This window comes from Crotalus tigris, unplaced genomic scaffold (assembly GCF_016545835.1).
Source record: "Crotalus tigris isolate CLP2741 ecotype Arizona unplaced genomic scaffold, ASM1654583v1 scf7180000018541.849907, whole genome shotgun sequence".
Lineage (NCBI taxonomy): Eukaryota > Metazoa > Chordata > Lepidosauria > Squamata > Viperidae > Crotalus > Crotalus tigris.
The window spans coordinates 190,367-213,434 of NW_024097065.1; the positions used below are offsets into that span (position 1 = coordinate 190,367).

The 23,068-nt window shown below is 35.7% G+C and overlaps 1 protein-coding gene across 2 annotated transcripts in view; it reads right to left on the reverse strand.

Annotated features, from left to right (window-relative positions):
• Nucleotides 1-4,373: 4,373 nt before the first annotated feature.
• The window catches only part of PIP4P2 (phosphatidylinositol-4,5-bisphosphate 4-phosphatase 2), a 30,376-nt gene continuing 11,681 nt past the window's right edge, over nucleotides 4,374-23,068 (reverse strand). For both annotated transcript variants that reach the window (XM_039353952.1, XM_039353951.1), the window contains exons 3-7: nucleotides 20,988-21,094; nucleotides 14,431-14,554; nucleotides 9,987-10,039; nucleotides 8,601-8,691; nucleotides 4,374-5,885 (exon numbers count right to left, since the gene is read on the reverse strand). In XM_039353952.1, coding sequence (XP_039209886.1) covers nucleotides 5,742-5,885; nucleotides 8,601-8,691; nucleotides 9,987-10,039; nucleotides 14,431-14,554; nucleotides 20,988-21,094 — 519 coding nt within the window. In that variant the 3' untranslated portion in view covers nucleotides 4,374-5,741. The remainder of the gene's footprint in view (nucleotides 5,886-8,600; nucleotides 8,692-9,986; nucleotides 10,040-14,430; nucleotides 14,555-20,987; nucleotides 21,095-23,068) is intronic.

Here is a 23,068-nt window from a genome sequence, read left to right on the forward strand (position 1 = left end):
ATCTGTGGTTATATTTTTATTCCACCTTTTTTATATATAGTTCAAGACAGCGAACATGCCTTATACTCCTGTTTCCTTTTTCCATGTTGGATGAACTACTTTTCTTTGACTTGTTCCTTGCCCACCATCAACACCAGATACTATAATTAATAATAATAATAATTTTAAAATAATCAAAAGTTTACTAACACAAAACAAACATACAACATACAAGCACTGAATGCAGTCTGGGATGGTCTGCAGCATTCTTTTATAATCATGTACAAATAACTAATTTGCATGCCTAATTCTAGAATTCTCAAGTTTAACGTTCCTAATTAAAAATATTAATTTTATTGGTTTATTATATTTTTATGCTACCCATCTCCCCTATACGGCTGGTTTTATGGGCTGATTTTTTTATTCTCTAATTGGCACATCTTATCTCTGTTGCTAGAAGCAAAATGGTTTCTTTTAATTTATTCCTTATCTGCCTACATGGCCCTTTCACTTTTTTGTAATAGGAAAGCACTAACTTCTAAAATGGAGTTGGTTTAATTTTCTAATAATTACTTTCCAACACGTCACAATAATCCTGTGAGGTGTTAGACTGAAAAGGTGGCCCCAAAGTCACCCAACCAACTTTCATGCCTAAGGGAAGGCTAGAACTCACAGCCTCCTGGTTTTCCACAATGCTAAATTTCACTTTTAACAACAACAACAACAACAACTATTATTATTATTATTATTATTATTATTATTATTTATTAAATTTGTGTGCTGCCTGATTTCCAATGACTGGGGAGCTAACTACAATCAAAAGAACTTAGTACTATAACATTTTGAAACTATAGTTAGTACAGATTATAGCAGTCAAATCACTGTGGCTCTATGCTATTATTGCATTATAGCAAATATATAGGTTGTCCTCAATTTAACATAGTAATGGAGTCTCCTCACGTGACTAACTTGATTTTGCAATCTTTTTTTTGCTGCAGTCATCAAGGGAATCCAATTATTAAGCAAACTCATTATTTGCAATTGGGCAGAGGTAAATGCTGGTTTTCAGCAAAAACAAATCAATTACATAACCATGGGATGCTGCAAATTGCCATAAATGTGGGCCAGTTGCCAATTGCATGAAATGTGATTAGTTTATATGACCATAGGCTAGCCATTGGAACTTTAGAAACATGTTGTAAGTACCTTTCAGGGGTCTGTCATAACTTCAAATGATTGTTAAGTGACTTGTAAGACTACCTATACTACAGTCCCTGTACTAGTTATGTTAAGCTTCTGGATATAATTCAAAGTAATGGTTTTAACCTATATAAAGATCTCCATGTTGTGGCACCAGATTACTGGTTACCTTCTCCAATCCATCTAGGTCAGGGTGTCAAACTGCCGGCCTGCAGGCTGGTTTTATCATACCAAAGCCGCGCCCACCCCATTGCTGGCAATGCAAAAAGAGTCGCAATATGTTGCGACATGTCACGTGACGAGTTTGACATCCGTGATCTAGATATTCAAGATATGAGTGGATATTATGAATAATAGACTGAGTTGTAGGCCCAAATGCAGGCCTTCTCAGGAGTAGACCTGACATTTTGGAGTGTTGCATCACCAGACGTTTGCTTTGCTATGCTGTTACAGCTTTCCAGGAAGGGTTGAACACCATTTTGCCTTGGTGGGCATTTAATTTATGATTAGAGATAGCTGAACTGCTTAAGTGAGGACCCTGAGTAGCCATTTGATTATTTATTTAGATGCTTTAGTTCAGGGGTGTCTAACTGCGAGCCAGATGCATTATGCCAAAACTGCACCCACCACCTCCGGCAATGAGGAAAAAAATCACGATACGTCATGTGACATTGCAAGTTTGACATCCCTGCTTTAGATGGTTTATTTAGATGTTTTAGATTGCTGCCTGATTATAGATGGGGCAGGGTATCCAAAGGTTTTATGGTTTATTTATTAAGATGCAATTTGTCTGTTATTGTACTATACTTATACGTAGGAAGAAATGAGTGGTATTCAAATAAGGGTATAAGCATTCAATTATTCTAAAACTTGCTTTCTGTATTTAGAAAGTATAGAATGATTTAATATAAAAAATTAACACATCATTTTTAAAAATATGATACATCAATTTGTTCAGTTGCACAAATAAACAGTACTGAAATTTATAATATCATGCATCTTAAAATGATGACTTTTGAACTTCCCGCATAAATAAAATTACTTCTCATCCATAATAGTGTTACCTGGAATTTTAGATTTCATTATTAGCTTTTTAATAAAGGTGAAAGTAGCTTTAGCATGACATCCATGTGTCATTTAGAAGTTCAAGATACCCATTTTCCTTTTAGCCAAAGCCATTTCATTACTTTTTTTTTAAGTGCAAGAACTTAACCTCTTTGGAAACTAAACAATAGAAAGCATATTAGTCCTTGAATGCACTCGCAAGTATTATGAAAGAAACAAACTATTTTGGAAAAAGCAGTCATGTAGAGTAATCCATAAATTTGCACCTTGTGTAATGTTATCTTGAACCAATGTTTTGAACTGTTCAGTTCTTATCTCTAATTAATGTATTTTATTATTCAATTAGTTGCTTTCTGATCCATTGCATATATCAAATGTATCATATAAATGTATATAAACACTTGACCCTTAAACACTTTTTGCTTATGATTCATGGGGAGGAGGGGCGAAAGTATATGTGATTCAAAAGCTACTTTGAAAAGTTAATGACTTTTTCCCAAATTCTTGAATCAAGTTGTTATCAGGTCCACTTCAATTTGTGTGTCTGAGTTTTAAAGGCAACTGTAGCCTGGAGGTACTATAAATTTATCCTCGGATAAAGTATATCATCCTTTTTCTTAACCCCCCTCCCCCAAATGTATAACGACATTTTAAAGCTTTTCCTGAAAATGTCCAACTGCCACTTTTGTAGGTGGTCAAGGCAACCTTTATATATTTATAGCAGGAGTCTTCAAACTTGGCCCTTTTATGACTTGTGGACATCAACTCCCAGAATTCCTCAGCCAGCGTGCCTGGCTGAGGAATTCTGGGAGTTGAAGTCCACAAGTCATAAAAGAGCCAAGTTTGAAGACCCCTGATTTATAGCGATTGTCTCTCTTTTGCTGCTGACGCCTGCACAGACATTCCAAAACTAGACAGAGATGGTACTGTGCTGTATCTCAATAGATAGTTAAGATCTTGCCTGCAAAACAAGGTGTTGCTCGCTACCTTGATGGGAGAAATTTATCAGCAGTCACTTTTAACGGGGGTTTGGGGGAGATCGAAAAATAATAATCCTGAATCCTGCAAATCTTGTTTGATTTCTTGGTATTCAAGATGTATTCCCAGAAACACACGAGATTTGCGTTTTGCTTGGAGGCGATCAGAACCCAGCAAGTAGAACTCGGAATCAGCTTCGCATTTTCTTCTAAAGCGAGCGGTTTGGACAGAGGCGTCGTTTCCCCAAATTCTCACACGCACAGATATGCACGCGTAAACACACCGACATTCCCCACCTCCATCACCACACACTTATGCACCAATACATCCCACATAGACATCTTTGTCTATATATGTGAATCTGAGAAGCTTCTCTCCTGTTCGTCGATCGGTCTGGTAGACCCAGCTGCCTTCTCTCACTGCTTCTGCTCCCTCTCCGGGCAGCTTCCATTGCAGTCGGGAATGCTAGCAGAAGGGGAAGCCGGGGGCCTTTTTCCTACCTCAGGACCACGTTGGGTGGGATGGAAAGGAAACTCACAAGCGTAATTGAGGATTATGTAAGGGTCACTTTGGTAGCTGCTGGGCACGGGAAGAAAGATTTCCCAGAACGAGACGGCACAGGGGGCTTTCCCCGATTGCTCTTTTGCCAGTGGGAGGAAAGGCCCTTGCCGGGAAGGGAATTTGCATGCGATCCGAGTTTATGATAAGGGAGAGGGATGGGTGGGAGAGAGAGAGATGGCCATACTATTCGCTGACTCAAAAATAGGGAAGCCAAGAAGAGGTGGACCCCTAGGTTCAGAGAATTCCTGAGCTAAAGAGAGCAATGGCGGCATTTCCTGTACTGTTCCAAAGAGCAAGGTAAGTCGAACCAAAAATTATCACTAGACTACAGGGTCTTGAGAATTTCCGCACATCCAAATAGAGGAGACTAGATGAGTCACATTTCAGAAATTTGAGCAGAAATCCTCCAAATATCTATTTTAAAAAAAACACTTCTGTGAATTACAGTATTTAAAAAAAATCGGAATGAAAATGAAATAAATACATACATAATACATATATACTTAAATGTTCTTTGTTGACTTGAGTACTTGCTAGAAAATACCTTGAGCAATATGAATTTCAGACACTGATGAGAGCAAAAACATTCATTTTCAATAATCATCTTTATTAGTATATTTTAAAAGGTACATGATAAACCTGAGCTACTGGTTTTGTACATTTAACATTATACAAAGACAACTTCCATGTACATTTAGGATTTTTTTTGTGCTCCAAATCCTCAGCCAAGTATTACTTTGTTCTTTATCAGGGTTATTATATATATAATATAATCCTAGAATATCCACTTTAATCTACTTTCTTGATTCCCATTGTCTAAGGACTACTATAATCTAAAGCTCAGGGTATTCCCTCTGATTTTTTTTTTTTTTTTAAAAAAACCCACATTCTGTAAAACCTCAAAGTTGGTCAGTGCAATAACTGGTCCCAATATTCTATTTGAACAAGTCATGAAAAAAAAATTTTTATTCTATCATTTAGCACTTGATTAGTTTTTAATACTGTACCAACCAGCTACATATTGATGGAATGATTAGAATAACTTGTTTGCTCTATTTAATTTCCTATTAGCTGAGTTAAGCTATAAATATGTCCCTTTATAATGACTGGAGAGTTACTCTCCCATTATGGAAAATAAATGACCAATCTAAACAACTAAGACATAGCCCAAGATCACTCTAAAATCATCTAAATGTATAAAACAAGTCATATCAAATACTTCCCTTATTTAGACCCTGTTAAGGAACTCTTACAAATAACCAGAGGGAAGTTCCAGAAATCCAACCATGGCTTTGGATGTTTAAAAAAAATACAAGAATAAAAAAAAAAGAATATTCAAGTTGAATTTCAGTAGAGGGTAAATTAACTTTTTTCTTTAGGTAGCCTACTAAAATACTGTATTTCTCAAACTGGAAATCTGAAAGGATAGTATACCCCTAAGAAAAACTCCACTTTTTTGAAAATGATGCACACTCTTTAAGGTCACGCTGATCTTAGGTGAAAGTTAAACTAAGCATTTCAAGCAAAATATTTATTGCTTAACATCCTCAAGCAAGTTGCTTTGACAGTTTTAAAAGTGTACATACAAATGTGAAGCACTTGTAGAAACACCTATAAATATTTCTCGCTTTTACATATTCATCCCCAAATGGCACAAGCACATTTAATACTGAAAACAAAATACTATAAATTGAAATTGAATTCTGCAGTTCTTTTAAGACAGATGTACAATTGTGTAAACAAAGCTTTAGTATTCAGAGTTTGGGAATCTAGCAGCAAAACAAACTATTTGCATATAATGTAGTGCAATGAACATTTGTTCTTAAAAGGATCCCCAGCCTTAAAACTTTAGTAACAAAACAGAAACATTTAATAAGAAAACTGTTTACATTATTCGGCTCCTATAGCCACCAGATTCTCTAGAAATCTCCATTTTCCAATAAGATACTATTAGAAGTCTATGCAAAACTGTGTTCTGGATAACTGACTTTTACAGCTCCCCAATAGCAGGCTCGAACCAAGCACACTAAGCCAAAGAGGTAAGCAACAGCCCATGAAACATAAGTGGCATGAAATGTTCTAGCAAAATCCTGGGTACCAACCTTTAAAAAGAAACACATGTGGGAAAATGTAGTTAATATACAGTACAATACCAAGTTTTGGAGTAGTTTTTTATTTAACTGACAAACTCTCAAAATCTGAGATTAAAGCAGCCTGACTTCTAACCATTTCTGATAACAATTATATAGGTAGTCCTTGACATACATCCATTTCTTTATTGACCATTCAAAGTTACAATGGCACTGAAAAAAGAGGTCCTCGTACTTACAATCCTTGCAGCATCCCCACGATCATGTGATCAAAATTCAGGTACTCGGTATCTGTGTGTGTGTATCCATACTTGAGAATAGCTAATATTTCTCATCAGAACCAAAAGCTAGGGAAGCCAGGAACCATATTCTTCTGTACAACACTTTTTTCTTGCAGAAATTAGCAAGGAAAAATAGTGTTTCTACATGCAAAATACAGAATAAATCATCTAAACTAACAAAAGGATTTTGTAAAAACATCTTTCCTTGTAATTAAAATTTTAATACCTATATTAAAACTTCTTCCCTGCTAAAAAGAAAAGCAAGGCCCTTCTGGATAACATGGAAAGTTGCTCTCACTGCATGAAATTATTGCATTTAATTTTTGATGGATGATTGTTTTGTGCAAATTTGTCTTGTGGTGTTTGGGCTGTGTGGGGAACATAAGCCAGCCCAGTGTGAAGGCAGCATCCTTTCCTATTTGACACTGTCAGGCCCATTAAAGATCTAGTTGGACCACAACCAATAAGACACAGAACAATTTCTACAGTGGGGCAAAAAAGTATTGAATCAGCCACCAATTGTGCTAGTTCTCCGACTTAAAAAGATGAGAGAGGCCTGTAATTGTCATCATAGGTAGACCTCAACTATGAGAGACAAAATGAGAAAATAAATCCAGACAATCACATTGTCTGATTTGGAAAGAGTTTATTTGCAAATTATGGTGGAAAATAAGTATTTGGTCAATATAAAAAGTTCATTTCAATACTTTGTTATATATCCTTTGTTGGCAATGACAGAGATCAAACGTTTTCTGTAAGTCTTCACAAGGTTAGCACACACTGTTGCTGGTATGTTGGCCCATTCCTCCATGCAGATCTCCTCTAGAGCAGTGATGTTTTGGGGCTGTCGCTGGGCAACACTGACTTTCAATTCCCTCCAAAGGTTTTCTATCGGGTTGAGATCTAGAGACTGGCTAGGCCACTCCAGGACCTTAAAATGCTTCTTACGAAGCCATTCTTTCGTTGCCTGGGCAGTGTGTTTGGGATCATTGTCATGCTGAAAGACCCAGCCACGTTTCATCTTCAGTGCCCTTGCTGATGGAAGGAGATTTGCACTCAAAATCTCACGATACATGGCCCTATTCATTCTTTCTTATACACGGATCAGTCGTTCTGGTCCCCTTGCAGAGAAACAGCATGATGTTGCCACCCCCATGCTTCACAGTAGGTATGGTGTTCTTTGGATGCAACTCAGCATTTTCTCTCCTCCAAACACGAGTTGTGTTTCTACCAAACAGTTCTACTTTGGTTTCATCTGACCATATGACATTCTCCCAATCCTCTTCTGGATCATCCAAATGCTCTCTAGAAAACTTCAGACGGGTCCGAACATGTACTGGCTTAAGCAGGGGGACACGTCTGGCACTGCAGGATCTGAGTCCCTGGTGGCGTAGTGTGTTACTGATGGTTGCCTTTGTTACGTTGGTCCTAGCTCTCTGCAGGTCATTCACTAGGTCCCACCGTGTGGTTCTGGGATTTTTGCTCACTGTTCTTGTGATCATGTTGACCCCACGGGGTGAGATCTTGCGTGGAGCCCCAGATCGAGGGAGATTATCAGTGGTCTTATATGTCTTCCATTTTCTAATTATTGCTCCCACAGTTGATTTCTTCACACCAAGCTGCTTGCCTATTGCAGATTCAGTCTTCTCAGCCTGGTGCAGGTCTGCAATTTTGTTTCTAGTGTCCTTCGACAGCTCTTTGGTCTTCACCATAGTGGAGTTTGGAGTGTGACTGTTTGAGGTTGTGGACAAGTGTCTTTTATACTGATAACAAGTTCAAACAGGTGCCATTAATATAGGTAATGAGTGGAGGACAGAAGAGCCTCTTAAAGAAGAAGTTACAGGTCTATGAGAGCCAGAAATCTTGCTTGTTTGTAGGTGACCAAATACTTATTTTCCATCATAATTTGCAAATAAATTCTTTCGAAATCAGACAATGTGATTGTCTGGATTTGTTTTCTCAGTTTGTCTCTCATAGTTGAGCTCTACCTATGACGACAATTACAGGCCTCTCTCATCTTTTTAAGTGGGAGAACTTGCACAATTGGTGGCTGTCTCAATATTTTTTTGCCCCACTGTATTTCATGTACAAGTAATCTTCAAAGTTATGATCATTATAGAACCATTGGCCAAGCTGATTTTATAACTTTTTTGTGGCTGTTGTTAAACAAATCACTGCAGTCATTAAGAAAAATGCCACAGCCCTAAAGGAAACCAGTGGTTCACTACAGCCATAGTTTTGCCAACTAGCTAACAGTCATAAGTTGAGGACTACTTGTCATCTGGGCCATGAATGCTAATTTATTATCTACAGGGAAAATCTTGTATTTTGACATTTTCTAGATTTTTGGGGGGCAGAACTGATTTGCAAACATTTGATAAGACACTAGTTGAAGGAGTACCATGTGTCTGATTCAATATTAAAAACCAACACTAATACTACTTACAGTTAATCCAACACCAATGAAGATAAATATCATTCCAATTGTGATATATGCACAGCACCGTCTTCGTGGGAGCGCACATCCTACAGAAGAACTGAAAATACACAATATTTCATAGCCAGAATTAAACATAGATTGATACAATGATTTTGAAGGTTCACTGAATAAACGTACAAGATAAAACTGCAGTTTAAACTCTTTGGGGTTCAAAGTCGCACCATGTTCTGTGACTACTGTGAAAAATATTTCATTTCACAATTCTAATTGTTTGTTTAGTTACAGACATTCCAAAATATTTGTAGGAACAGTAAGCGATCATATGATTACCCAAAAGCTCTAAGGCTGATTTCAACAAAAAAGACCCATGTGCTCAACTTGTGATTAGATTTTCCTCCTTAAATCTTGGTGGAATGTCTTTAAACTGATTGACTTAGCCTGTTTTAAATGTTCTACTTTCAAGCAGAAGAGAAAGCATTACTTGGTCACTGTTAATTGAGGCCTTTAATCTGTTCTCTAAGAGTTCCCACTGTTGAAAAAGAAAGAATAAATGCTATTTCTATCACAAGATACTTTTAATTTTTTTCGAACTCCTATGTTTGACACTTTTTATAGACAAATTTTGCTTTGTTACTATTAACATTTAGACAGTGTATATGATTCAAGCATTTTTACTGGGTGGTAAAACCTGATTTGTATTATTTTTCTCAATAGCAATAGCAATAGCAATAGCAGACTTATATACAGCTTCACAGTGCTTTACAGCCCTCTCTAAGTGGTTTACAGAGTCAGCATATGGCTCCCAACAATCTGGGTCCTCATTTTACCGACCTCGGAAAGATGGAAGGCTGAGTCAACCTCAACTTTATATTCTGATTCTAAATACAAAAAGGCAGTAAGATTTTCATTCTAAAATGTATATGGTAGCATGTATTTACAACTCAGATTTGAAGTATCTCATTCAAAGCTCATATGAAGACTAGCCTCAACCAGATCTATCTGCTAGAGTGCAATTCTATGTAGTAATTCATGTGCTTTGAACTTTTTTTAAAAAGTGAAAATCCAGCCTACTATAAATTGTACATGCATCACTCAAGTTTATCACAAGATAGATGCTTAGATAGAAAATTAAATAGAAAGCTAACAGAAGAAAAACTAAATTGTTTTTACCATTTTATTTGAAAGTAACTACTGTATACAAAGCATTTACAATGAAGAAAGTTTGCAAGATTTTGACTTGCAAAAGTTAAAAATGAAAATGACAGTTGACAATGTAAACACTGTAAATGTTTTTTTTAAAAAAGGATAACACACATTTATTGAGAACTAATATTTGGAATAGAATTGCATCCATAAATACTAGGATTTATAGACGTATTCGTTGGAACTTACATTTTTTTGCAATGTGGGCACTTTGCCAATGTGTTGAATCTCAGTTCCATCCACTGCAATAAAAAAAACTGGGTTGAAAAAAATGCCAGCATGAAAAATACTTATTTTGCTTCACATTAAATGTCATGGGGATCACAGCAAAATAGTTTACTTCTCATGACTTTTATTCCTTGTTTTCTTTCGTCACTGCAATGCTCTGTTGCAGGCAATAGCTCCATGCTTTGTGGTTTGGGATTTCTATGTAAAATAATTTCCCATGACTTGCTAGTTACAGGCCTCTGTATATTATTCAAGAACAGTGGTACCACTTTTCAGTACTAATAATTGTAATATTAAAAGTATTTCATGATTCAGACTTCCGGTGGATTTTGCGCACGCGATGGCGGCTACTTTGTAGCCGTCTCTCCTGGGTAAGTGTAAGAACCGCTATGAACAGCAGACATCAGCTGTTCAGCGGTTCAAAATCCCCCTCCCGGGCAAAGGGGGGGGGTAGAGAGTGTCTGAATAGTGGTAGAGCCTCTTTTGCACCCCCCAAGTTTTTTTGGGGGGGTGAAAGGAGTGCTCCCACGGAGTTCAGACTTGTCTCCGCTTCCCAGCTGTTTTTGTCCTCAGGGACAAAACGAGCCGCTGCAAACACCTCCGTGCTTAAAGAGAACTGGTGAGTTTTTTTTTTTATAAACGGACAGAGCTGAGTAGAGGATTTAGTTTTTGCTTTCTTTGACTTATTTGGATTTTAAGTTTTAAGACTTGTTTCTATTTTTATTCTCTCTTTTTATTTTTCTTTCTTTGTTGAAAGGGAAAGTAAAATGGCGATCGGCAAATCCCTCGGTGTTTTTTTTTCTGGAAGTTAGAATGCTGACCGGCAGGCTTTTTGGTGTTTCTCTTTCTTTCCTTTCCCTTTCTCTTTTTATTTCCTTATGATTGGAATGGTTGTTTTTGGTATCTCTAAGTATTTTTCTTGGAACGGACTTTTTCTATTTAATTATTTTTTTTTCTTCTCCCTTTTTTTTTTCTCTTTGAACTCTCTTCTTTTTATTGTAATGACCCTTTTTTGAAGGACTTTTTTCTGTTTAATTTTTGTAATTTTTAAGAAGGAGTAAAGCTTTTTTTTAATTCCTTTTCTCTTTTTTTTTTCTTCCCTTTTTTTCTTTTTATTATAACTCTTTGGAGGGAGTTATGATTTTTGAAGGAATTTTTATAATTTTTTAAGAAGGACTAAAGGTTTTTCTTTAAGATGGCTCCAAAGCGTCCAGGGATTTCTACAGCTTCTAAATCAACAGTTTCACCCTCTTCTGGGGGTCAGCTAATAACTATGAAGGATTTGCAAGACATGATGGGAGATGTTATAATTCAAATTAGGGCAGAAATGAAAAAGATTTTAGAGGAAAACAATAAGATCTTGAGACAAGATTTTGTTTTGGCTTTAGAAGGTGTTGCTTCTGTTCTTGAAAAGGTGAACTCCCATGTGGAAGAGGTAGCTGAAAAAGTGGACATAATGGAGGGGAAAATTGAAAGTATGGAAAAAGAAATGGAAAATGAGATTCTTATGCTTCAATATGGACAAATGGAATATGCCTTAAGAATTAGAGGCCTGGGAGAGTCTTTGCAAGGAGATCTGAAGGAGATGGTTGCAAAGGACTTTGCATTGATTTTGAATAAAGAAAAAGAGGGAATACTTAGTGAAATTGAAAAATTATTTAGGGTTAACTCTGTGGTGGCAGCACAGAAGAATCTGCCAAGAGATGTGGTAATTTACTTTGGTAAAAGATCTTTACGCAATGAAATTGTGCAAGCCTATTATAAGAAGAGATTTCAAATTGCTTCACAAGATGTTATAATTTTTAAGGAGATCCCATCTAAAATTTTAAGAAGAAGAAAGGAGTTTGCTTTTCTAGCAAATGAACTTAAAAAGAGAAAAATTTTATTCAGATGGGATGTTCCGACTGGAATGGTGGTGAATTACCTGGGGACATGTTATAGACTTAATACTGTTTCTCAAGCAAAAGACTTTTATACTTCGGTCCTGGGGGTATGTGCATCGCCATCTACTAAGTTTAAAGCTTTGGAAGAAAAGAATGTAGAATCACAGTTTGAAGAGCCTATATTTATGAAAACTGGAGAATCTTTGTGTGAGAGGCCTCAACAAGTCCAGGTTGAGGAGCAGAAGACAACTTGTGCAGTATACAATTCCAAAGAAAAGCAGCAACAGAAGAAGGTTAAGGAAGTTTCATACTCAGTGGTTTCTGAATCTCTGGGAGATGTTAGACCTACCAAGTCTTTCGAGCAATCTTTAAGGGTGGAATTGCTGCCTGAAATGGAAATTGGGAAATCTCAGTTTGAGGGGCATCAACAAGAGAGGAACGGGCAGAGGATAACTTGTACAACTTACAATTGTAAAGACCAATACAAGGAGGAATTCAAGGAACCCTTATTGGCTTCGGAGTCGATGGGAGATTCAGGAATTTTGGAGCAGTCTCCTAAGGCAGAACTTGCAGCATTTCTTACGAGTTTGATACAAGAATGGAGAAGGGAAATGGAAGAATGGAAGAATGGAGAATGGAAAAAACTGGAATGTGAATAATTAATAATACTAATATAATTGAGACTGATAAGGATGCAGTTTCTTACGGATGGAATTTGTTATTGGTGAAGATTGAAATGTTTAATGTGTTTATTAATTTTGTTGTTTTAAGTTTTGAACCTTTAATGATAATATTGTTTAAATTTATGTTTTGAAGGGATTATAATTTGCTTATTTTAGTGAGGGGATTCTAATGTTTTAAATTTTAAGTAATGTTTAAATTTGTGTTTTGAAGGGAGTATAACTTGTTCAAGTTTTAAGTATGCTTAAATTTGGTTTTTAAATATTATTAATATTTTTAAGAGAAAATAATTTGTTTAATTAAATGTTTAGATTTGTTTAGGAAAGAAAGTAATGTTTAAATTTGTGGTTTTGGAGGGAGTTTATATAGAATGATGATTGTATTTAGATTTGTTTAGGATTTAAAAGTGTTTCTAGTTTTTAAATATTATTATTAATATTTTTAAGAGAAAATAATTTGTTTAATTAAATGTGCTTAGATTTGTTTAGGACTTATAGGTTTTTTAAGTTTTTTTCTTTTTGGATAGGAGAGAAGATTATGAAGATTGAAGGAAATATGTACTTACTTTAAGTTCTTTAAGAGTATTTAGCTTTAATGGTATAACAAAGATTTGTATGTTTATTTTTTCGTTTTAGGATAAAGAAAGAGGGAGAAATTAGATTTTATACTATAGATATAGATATTCAAAGAAAGTAATGTTTAAATTTGTGTTTTTGGAGGGAGTTTATATAGAATGATGATTGTATTTAAATTTGTTTAGGTTTTAAAAGTGTTTTAAGTTTTTTTTTTAATTAAGCCTGTACTCAGCTCTGGGAAGTCCAGGGGAGGGTTTGGGAGGTTGGGAAGGGGAGGGGGTGAGGTAGGGGGGGGGTATGGGAAGGGGATTTGTTTTTGTAAAATGTAAAAATTTTCAATAAAAAAAAAAAAAGTATTTCATGATTATGATTTTATCTATATATAATCAGAGAGAGAGACAGAGAGAAGAGAGACAGAGATTAATGATGCCCATAGAAAATAGTATTTTTAAATATTTTTTTATTTCTAACTATAAATGTATAGTTATATAATTATAACTATCAACAAAATCATGGCATGATTAAGAAAATTAATTGGCTTTTCATTCAAATGGTTAGCTAATAGTGCTGTGTTGTCTACTGTAGCTGTCATGTATTACAGGTAGTCCTTGAGTTACGACTGTAAGGGAGCCTGCCTAACACGGTCGTAAGTTGTAACAATCGCGTCACCCATGAGACTAATGTGATTTTACAATTTTTTTGTGGCAGTTGTTAAGTAAGTCCTTTGTTCGCTATGGGCCAGTTTTACCAAATCCTGCAGCAAATGCCAAACCAGAAGTAAAATGCAGTCATGTGACCACAGGATGTTGAAAAGAGCCAGTTGCTCGGCACGCAAAGTGAAATCACATGACTGCAGAGGGAGGGCATCAGAACTTTGAATCCAGGTTGGAAGTAACCCCAGGGAGGTCCCTCATAACTTTGAACAGTTGCTAAGTATCTGGTTGTAAGCCGAGGACTACCTGTTCATCTTCTTGTAATTGGAGATTCAAGTTTCAGGTTTAGTCCCAGGTGTCCATGCAAAATATATATTCTAATAATTAGCAATAAATATTTCATATTAACTATTACATTAATTATTTAGAACAAAAAAAAACCTCTTAAATGGTTTGCTGTAAAGCTTACATTTTATCATGGGGCCAGCTTGTAAATGAACTTGCTATGGTAAAATCAAGTATGATAAAAGATTAAAAAACCTCAGACTTGTTTGAATATTATATCCAATTAATTAATTTGATCCTCTTTTTGTTTCATTGTGACTGTACTCACTAGAAATGTATTTCCACAGTGTCCACACACTACTCTGGTGCCTTCTGGCTGAACAGGTATTGCAGGCTGCGCTGGCTGCTCTTCTGGAATCAGCATAACTGGACCGAGATTAATGATGCGTCTACTGTCAGAAGTAATATGTCATACCATTTCAGAAAAAAAGAGAGAAAAAGACTCTTTCATCATCTAGTATCCCTTTTACAAAGAAAAATCATTGGCTAAGTTGTATTTGCCAAATTCCAGTACCAAACACAAAGGCAGTCAAGTAAACTGGTATCAATCCCTGTAAAATAATCAAAGTTTTGAAATATAGGCTTCTCTTCAAATGAATTTTAAAATGTCATAAAATTAAAAGTGTACATATTGAAACCAGGGCAAATTAGGAACAGACCATTCCATCTGTAAAGTCTGAAACATCTGGCACAATGCAGGACTCCTAATTAAACCATTTCAGACAGTTGCTACTTAGCCTCAGCTTGAACACATTTGGGGAGTTCTCACAGTAATTATTTCCATGGTCAAACTGCTTTGAGAACTGAAATTTTATGTAACCTGACTGCGCTGCCTTGAAGTCTTAATCATCTCTGTAAACTATCATCCTTATAATTCAAGTAGCCATAAAGCCTAAAGTAACTATGAAGAATTCATTACTCTGATCCATGGTTTATTGAAATAACTTAAAATCCAATTTCTTGATAACTGATTAATAGAGAAGTCTGGTTTTAGCAGTTACAGAAGTTAAGCAATTCAGCAAAAGAACTTAAAGTATCATCTAGAACAGGAGTGTCAAACTGCCGGCCCATGGGCCGGATGCGTCACGAGGAAACCGTGTCCACTCCATTGCCGGCAATCAGGAAAAAGTTCCAATATGTCACGCAACGTCACGTGACGTCACGAGTTTGACATATCTGATCTAAAAGATTTAAGTTTGGAGTTGAATACTATTCAGAAACCAAGGGTACTGTAGTCAGGTCCAAACCACTCACAGCTCAAAGCCAAACTCATGGTGGCCTTAGTATACTTCAGAAAAATTACTATAAATTCTGAACTGATTGCATGCACTGCATTTTCTGCAATGGAGATAGTAAGGCCAATATCCTGATTGTATTTATAATTATTCACTGGAAAGTAAACAATACTTCAGTAGTATCTTTTTCGAAAGTTAGAGATTCCTTTAGTTAAGATTGAGAAAAAAAACCCTGCACGATTACCCTGTCCAGTTTTCTAAAACATCTTATTTCAAAATTGTAATTCATAGGATTCTTGATTGATTAGTATTGCTGCAAACAATGTATTGGACCATTAGAAACTGATAATGAAACAATAAAAGGAGAGCGATATCTATTGGTTTGGTATCAATTTTAAGAAAGCATTTTATTAATTAAATGTGGGATTGTCTATGGAGATTCTCAGTCATCCAGGTCATAGTTATCCAAAGATGCTGGGATAACTGGACTTCCTTGTTTTTCTTTGAAGATCTTTTGCTTCTCATCCAAGAAGCTTCTTCAGCTCTGACTGGATGGTGGGAATGGAGTATAAATCTTTCCATTCCCCAACATCCAGTCAGACCTGAAGAAGCTTCTTGGATGAGAAGCGAAACGTCTTTAAAGAAAAACAAGAATGTCCTGTTGCCTTGTGAAAAAGCATCTTTGGGATAAATGTGGGATTCATTTTAATGCAATCAATAATGCTGGTACCATGTTTGCACATGTGTGTGCGTGCTTCTACTTTATCATCCTCTTCTACAGACTAAAGATGGTTAAATCGAACTTAGTGATCTATCTCCTTGATTAATCCACCTATCTCTGGATCAGTGAAACAGAAGGTGGATTAAACTCTTGGGCAAATGGGATTAAAGCAAATATAAAGAGTTTCATCATTTAGGCCTAATCTAGCATTAAAGTTTCCAGAAATAACTACAGCATTATTAATATCATATCTAGTATGTAGTTTTCAAGCTCATCCCATGTGTACATTAACTCAATATACAGGTAGTCCTTGATTTAAAACAGTTCATTTAGAGACCATTCAAAGTTACAACAGCACTGAAAAAAAATGACTCAACCATTTTTCACAGTTACAATCTTTGCCTCATCCCCATGATCATGTGATCAAAATTCAGATGCTCGTTCATATTCATGATACTTGCAGTGTCCCAAGATCACAGGATCACCTTTTGCAACCTTCTGACAAGCAAAATCAATGGGGAAGCCAGATTTATTTAACAAGAAGGTTACTAACTTATCAACTGCAGTAACTTGCTTAACAACTGTGGCAAAAAAATCGTAAAATCGAGCAAAGCTCACTTAATAAATGTCTCACTTAACAATAGAAATGTTGGGTTTAACTGCAGTTGTAAGTCAAGGACTATCTGTAATTGCTGTTGAGGTAATAAATATCAATTACCAGATATTACCAACTTTCCTCCTGCTTTCATATCCTTAAGTTGATGGACTTGATTAGTTATGATGCCAAAGTATAAGAAAGGAAATGAAATAATCCATCAAACTTTTGCCTAGTTAATTTCCCAGATTTAACCAGTAACTTGAACAACAAACCCCTTTTTCTAGAAATTAAGTCAGTTTAGTACTCAATTAGTCATATTCTTATGCAGGTAGAGGACAATGTAATGGCCAACAAGTAAGCTAAACTTAGGCAGGACAGTTAACATTCAATTGGTGTATTACACTATACAACCTTATAGAAAAATATTGTAACTATCCCAAGATATATTTTATCTTGCATTTTTCAATGTAAATATAGTAATAGATTTACAGGGTAATAAGACTGAGATGCATTCTGGCTCCTTTTCTATTCTGATTTTACTTCAATAATATCTTAAAAGAGCTTTCCTCTTTTTCTTGACTATTTCAAAACTTGACTATTTCAAAATTAGTCAAATTTAGTATTTGATTGTGTTTTGAAGTAGAAATCTTGTCCTGGCACTCATCTTTCTCCCAGTATTCAAAGTGCCAGGAAGAACCTGCTGACGTTGGCTGCCTCATGACTCGCTATTATTTCAGCCGAAATAGCAGGTCACGTGGTAAGTCACGTGGTTTTCTTGGTACTTGTTTTAGTATCCATCACATCTTCCAGAACGAATTACGGACGAGTACCCTGATATCACTGTGTATTACTTGTTCTATATGCAGATGATATGGTATTACTTTGCACAATTCAAAATTTGTGCATGAAGCTTTTTAGATAAGCATAATGAATACTGCAGAACCAAGTTGTTTCATATCAACTATTAAAGATAAAGAACACTGTTCATAACAATGCAACTGAAAAGTGAGTTCATTTAAATAACTCAGTTATTAATTTCTTATTACCTCTGCTCTGAATAGCATGTATATTAAATACAACTTTAATGGCACATATTTTATGAAATCTTACTGTTCCATGTAGAGCAGGCCACTTAAGAGTCAACTGAAGTAAGATATTTAAAGGAAAATGATCTTGCAGCTACTACATGAATAGGGCATCTGGGGACTGGTGCTACCAAGTGTATCCACTGCTTTGCTGAGAATGGAATGGATCTTTGGTCCATTACTATCAGAATAGCTATACAACATTGGATGGTGGGCCTCATTTGTGCCTAAATAAACAGTGTTGTAGAAAATAATTTAAAGATAATGCCTGAGTCTGGAATTATTTATGATATTTCAAATGTTGCTCCATTCCAATGGAACATGCATTCAGCCCAACTTCTTAGGTTAATGTAAAGCAGCGGTTCTCAACCTGTGGGTTGTGATCCCATTTGGGGTCGAACGACCATTTCATGGGAATTGCCAAACAACGCAGTCCGCCATTTTTTTCCCCTTTTCCTTAGCTGTACTACTCCCTTTTATTCTATTGGCTTTTGAAAGCCAATAGAATAGACTCTCTTGAATAGATTCTAATTCTATTGGCTTTCAAAAGCCAATAGGAATTGTCCAGGCTGTCTCTGCCCTGCTGAGCCCGCCAAAAGTCCCATTCTGCAAATGGTGCTGCGAGTTGTCTGCAACGAAGGCGAGCTGTCTGGAAGTTTCCACCCCTCCCTGCTGAGCAACTACTAAAAATGTAAGTAAAAGAGGGCCGGGGTGGGAGGTGGGAGGCTGGCGGGTGCAGGGAGGGTTGCTGGCATGCGTGGGGCCCGGCGGGTGCCTTACCTCCCTTGGGCTGGGCCAGCTGGTGGCCCAGCCGGTGGTCACCCTGCGCCATCTCTGCCGCTTGCCAGCTACGCCTCGGCCGGTGCAGGGGGCGGCACCACGCATGTGCGGCACTCCCAGGCAGGGAAAGTCCTCGACTTATGACCGGTTGGGTAGTCCTCGACTTACGACCGGTTGAGTAGTCCTCAACTTACTACCGGTTGGGGGTCGCGGCATTAAAAAGGTTGAGAACCACTGATGTAAAGGATTGTTTGCTTTCAAGGACTTTCTTCCAGGATTAGGTATAATTTTGAGCAGAAAGAGCTCAAATGGCTAAGCGTGGTTGCACTAGATCACAAGAAGTTGAAATATTATCAGCCTGAGACCAGCCTTTGCTTTGAATTAATTTCTTCAGCATATTTGTGTGTGAGGAGCAGAGAGGCACTCTTTGTAGAGCATCTGTGTATTTGTAGATTGAAGATCTAAGGCATTATATTTATTTATTAATTTATTAAATTTATTGGCCACCTAGGGTAACTCAGAGTGGTTTACAATTAAAAAAATAAAATTATACAAAATCTATTGACAATACAAATAAATACTATAAAAATACAAATACTCAACCCTAACTGAAAGATGGGACAGAAGGGAGGAAGTAGGATGAGTGGGGATGGGGGGTGGGATCTGTTATTAAGCTACCAACCAGCCCCAATATGAAACCCCCTCCAATTGGAGCCCCCAACCAACTGGCAGAGCCAGGTATTTAAGCTCCTGCGGAAGGCCAGGGAGCATGGAGCTGATCTCACTCCTGGGATCAAGATGTTGAATTGTAAATTGCATGAGGCTTTTAGAACCCAATTTATTTATCTGTGATATCTTGATGCACTGAAATTCCTATAGAGAATTTGTTTTATCTTGGCAGATTTAGATGATGATGAGTATATTTTTATCCTGTCTTTTTTTATATGGATAGCCCTCCTTTAGTGATTGCCTCATACTATGACTGTTCACAGTTATGACAGTGATAAAAAAGTAACTTTGCAACCAATCTTTGCATTTATGACCTTTTCAGTTATGTAAAGCAAAGAAAAGCTGAAGTAAGATAGTAAACACAGTTGCCATTTCACTTAATAACCAAGTTGCCAGTTCCAGTTGTGGTCCCTAAACAAGAACTACCTGTTTGTAACTCAAGCTAGCTAATCTAACAATTACTGATGCCTCTTATCATAAAATTAATCAGCAAATGGCAAGCAATACAAGCATCAGGGAAGATTAGCAATAGCAATTAAATATAAAGGGAAGAAATTGATTTAAATAATACATTTTTTTGCTATGGTCTGTTTTTAGGTTATTTGGAAGTTGTATGTATAAGTACCTGAGATGAGATATGCCCAATGTATTGCCATTGTGTGGGTCTTCTACTAAAATAATTGGATTGAAATAAAGTACATTTCATAATAACAAGAGTTATTACTGAATAGGCCTAGAATATTGCTAAGGTTTGGAAGCAGCAGAAATGGTATACATGTTCTTGTTATTTATTTAAAATTATTTATATGTATACTTATCTCAACATAATAATTATGGTCAGCTATCAATGCATGAAAACATAACAAAACACAATGTAAAATATGTTTGTGTGTGTGTATTTGTGTAAAATCAGAAACATACTTTGGAATCAGACCTGGACAACTTTTAATCTGATGGCATTTAGGAAGGATTTAAAAACTTGACTTTTCTAGGTCTTGGGGCAGGTTGGAAGGGAAGTGATTGTTTTAATGTTGTTGTTTTTGTATTGATGCTATAGTCCATATTTCCAATGTGTTGGGCTTTTTAATTGTATTTTTAAAATTTATGTTATTGTACTTAGTTCTGTTTTAGAATTTGAGCTGCCCAGAGTCATTATAATGTTGGGAAGTACAAAAATAAAATAAAATTAAAAATTAAACACACATAAACAGTACAATGTAACTGAAACTTCTAGTAGATTACTTTAAAAAGGTAAATTAACATCATCTATATGACTCAACAGATATCTTGACCCAATATCAGGTCTCCAAGTCGTTCAGGAGCTATATATATATTTAAGATTAAGTAATCAGCACCAACAATGATAGTGTAATCAACAGAATTATGAATTTTCTATGAAAGCATGAATACCTTCCATTAGAGATTATGCACATTCTCTCATAATTAAAGAAAGTGGATGTACACAAAATATACTCATCTTCCTTTTTTTCTGAGTCATTATTATTAATTTCCCATTGCTCCTCTGATTAATCTATATTTGATAATGACATTAATAAATATTTATCTTTACATCTGTTTGACTTGCCTAGGCTAATGTCACAGTTTATATGAAATAAAACAATGAAAACAACCAAAATAATATTAAGGACACAGATTGAAATTTTTTGTGGCTCTTACCAATTGGGTCTTGGACATCCTATTCTCCGTGATGTATCCTTACAGATAAGCAGACAGTTACATGGACATCTAACATACTTTTTCCCTGAAGGAGGGTTTTTGATAGGCTACACAAACAAGAAAAAAAAATCACATACATGTTGATTCTCAAAAGAAAAAAAAGAACTTACAATGATTAAAACAGAGCAACGGAAATGATTCAACTTGAGTTAAAAGTTAAAAAACATATTTTTTCTTTCAATTTAATACCAATTACTGGTACTATGTTTAAAATTCAAAGTTACATATAGAAGTGTCAGTGGCTGTTACTGTATGCATTTATAATAAAATGTCTATATTCTCCTCTTCTACCCTCCCTAGAGACTATACAAGACTTTCTTTAACATATACCCAAGAATGGTTATCATACAATTAAACAACACAATATATAACATAAACAGAGATGGTGCCATAAATTGCTGTTACTACAAACCAGAATCCTATTGTTGTTTACTTATTTAATTTTATAGATAAAGGTCTCAAGAACCTGAATGTTAAAGTATTTCTTTTTTAGTTATTAAAGATTCCCCAGAATCAAATTACATAAACATCTTCAACAAAAGAATTTCATAAGTTGAGCCAATTTTGAGAAATGCGCAAGCAGAATTCCGAGAATTGGTGAATTGGCTTTTGGCTTGAAACAACCTTAATCAGCTGGCCAGACAATATTGGGGAAAATATTGAACAGAAGTGGAGTGAATACAAAATGGGTAAATTGGTGGCTATGCCAACAATCACATGTAAGAACCTTTCAAAATGCTAAACTGTTATAAAGAAGGAGCTTTGCGCAAAAGAGCTAAGAAACGATGGTATGATTTGTTTTTGACTATTAACATTGAAAAAGCTATTGTAGGTCTTTATCTGATTTCCATCAATCCTATTCTTTTGCTATCAACAGTATCTTATTTTTCTTCCTAAAGAGATTCATGTGTGATGTAATAAAATCTTGGAGCAATGTAATATAAGAAATAAAATATTCACTGCAACCAAAAATCAATACAGATTCAAATGACATAGTTTTATGTTTGATGTTGACTTTCTAATGATTTAAATTAGTTTCTAATATTCTAATAATTATCTTTGATAATTAACAGAATATGTTTTAATACAATTATGAGAAGAAAAAGAAAGCACTTGCAACAGATGTAAAGGAGGGTTATTCTGCTAAAAAGTTTGAACAAACTATGTGGATATGTGTGTACGTACACACACAGATACACACAGAGAGAGATTCAAAGGTTAACTAATTATTTAACTAATTATCTTAGAGCATAACAAATTAATACTGGTCTAGAATAGGGCTACTTGCATTATCATTGGCCATAATGTTTGCCATTTCTGAAATGACTGTCTGACTCACAGAATTTAAATTCTCATGCAGCAACTGAAGCTAATTACCACCCTTCTTTCTGAATCATACTGAAAACATTCTTTCTTAGGAACAATCTATTCCCCAACCATTCCTTCTTATTTCTTTCCCCCAAATTCACGTAGCATCCTTCCAAATGAAGAAAATTTCCCATTTTCCCTCAGCTAAATTCATCTGTACTACATAGAAGACATCTGATGAACCCAACATATACTTTCTCCCCCTACCTTCTGCAAGGATCTGGTGACCCATTGTTCCTGCAATCTGAGCAGTCTCCTATCGTAGCTACCAGAGAAAATATCTATCATAATTAAAACTCCTTCCTCTCTCAGGAGAAGAGATATAACTCAAGACCTAATCAGATTACTGAACCACAAACATCAGAAGAGGAGGGGATTAGGGAGAAATAACGAAAACACTATTCTTTTGTATGTATGTTGTAATATTTCACATATATAGGAAAGCGGCAGAGCTTATGGTACTACTTTTATGGTGCAACAAAAGGCTGGATCTTTCAAACATAGTTCCTATGAAATCAATGGAAAGCCAAACCCTTGATTTATACATCCCTAGACAGAACTGATACACACATACATAAATATATTTTACATCAGTTATTATCACAAAGAAGAGTAAGATCAAAAGCCAATCTTACTACTCCAAGTCCAAACAA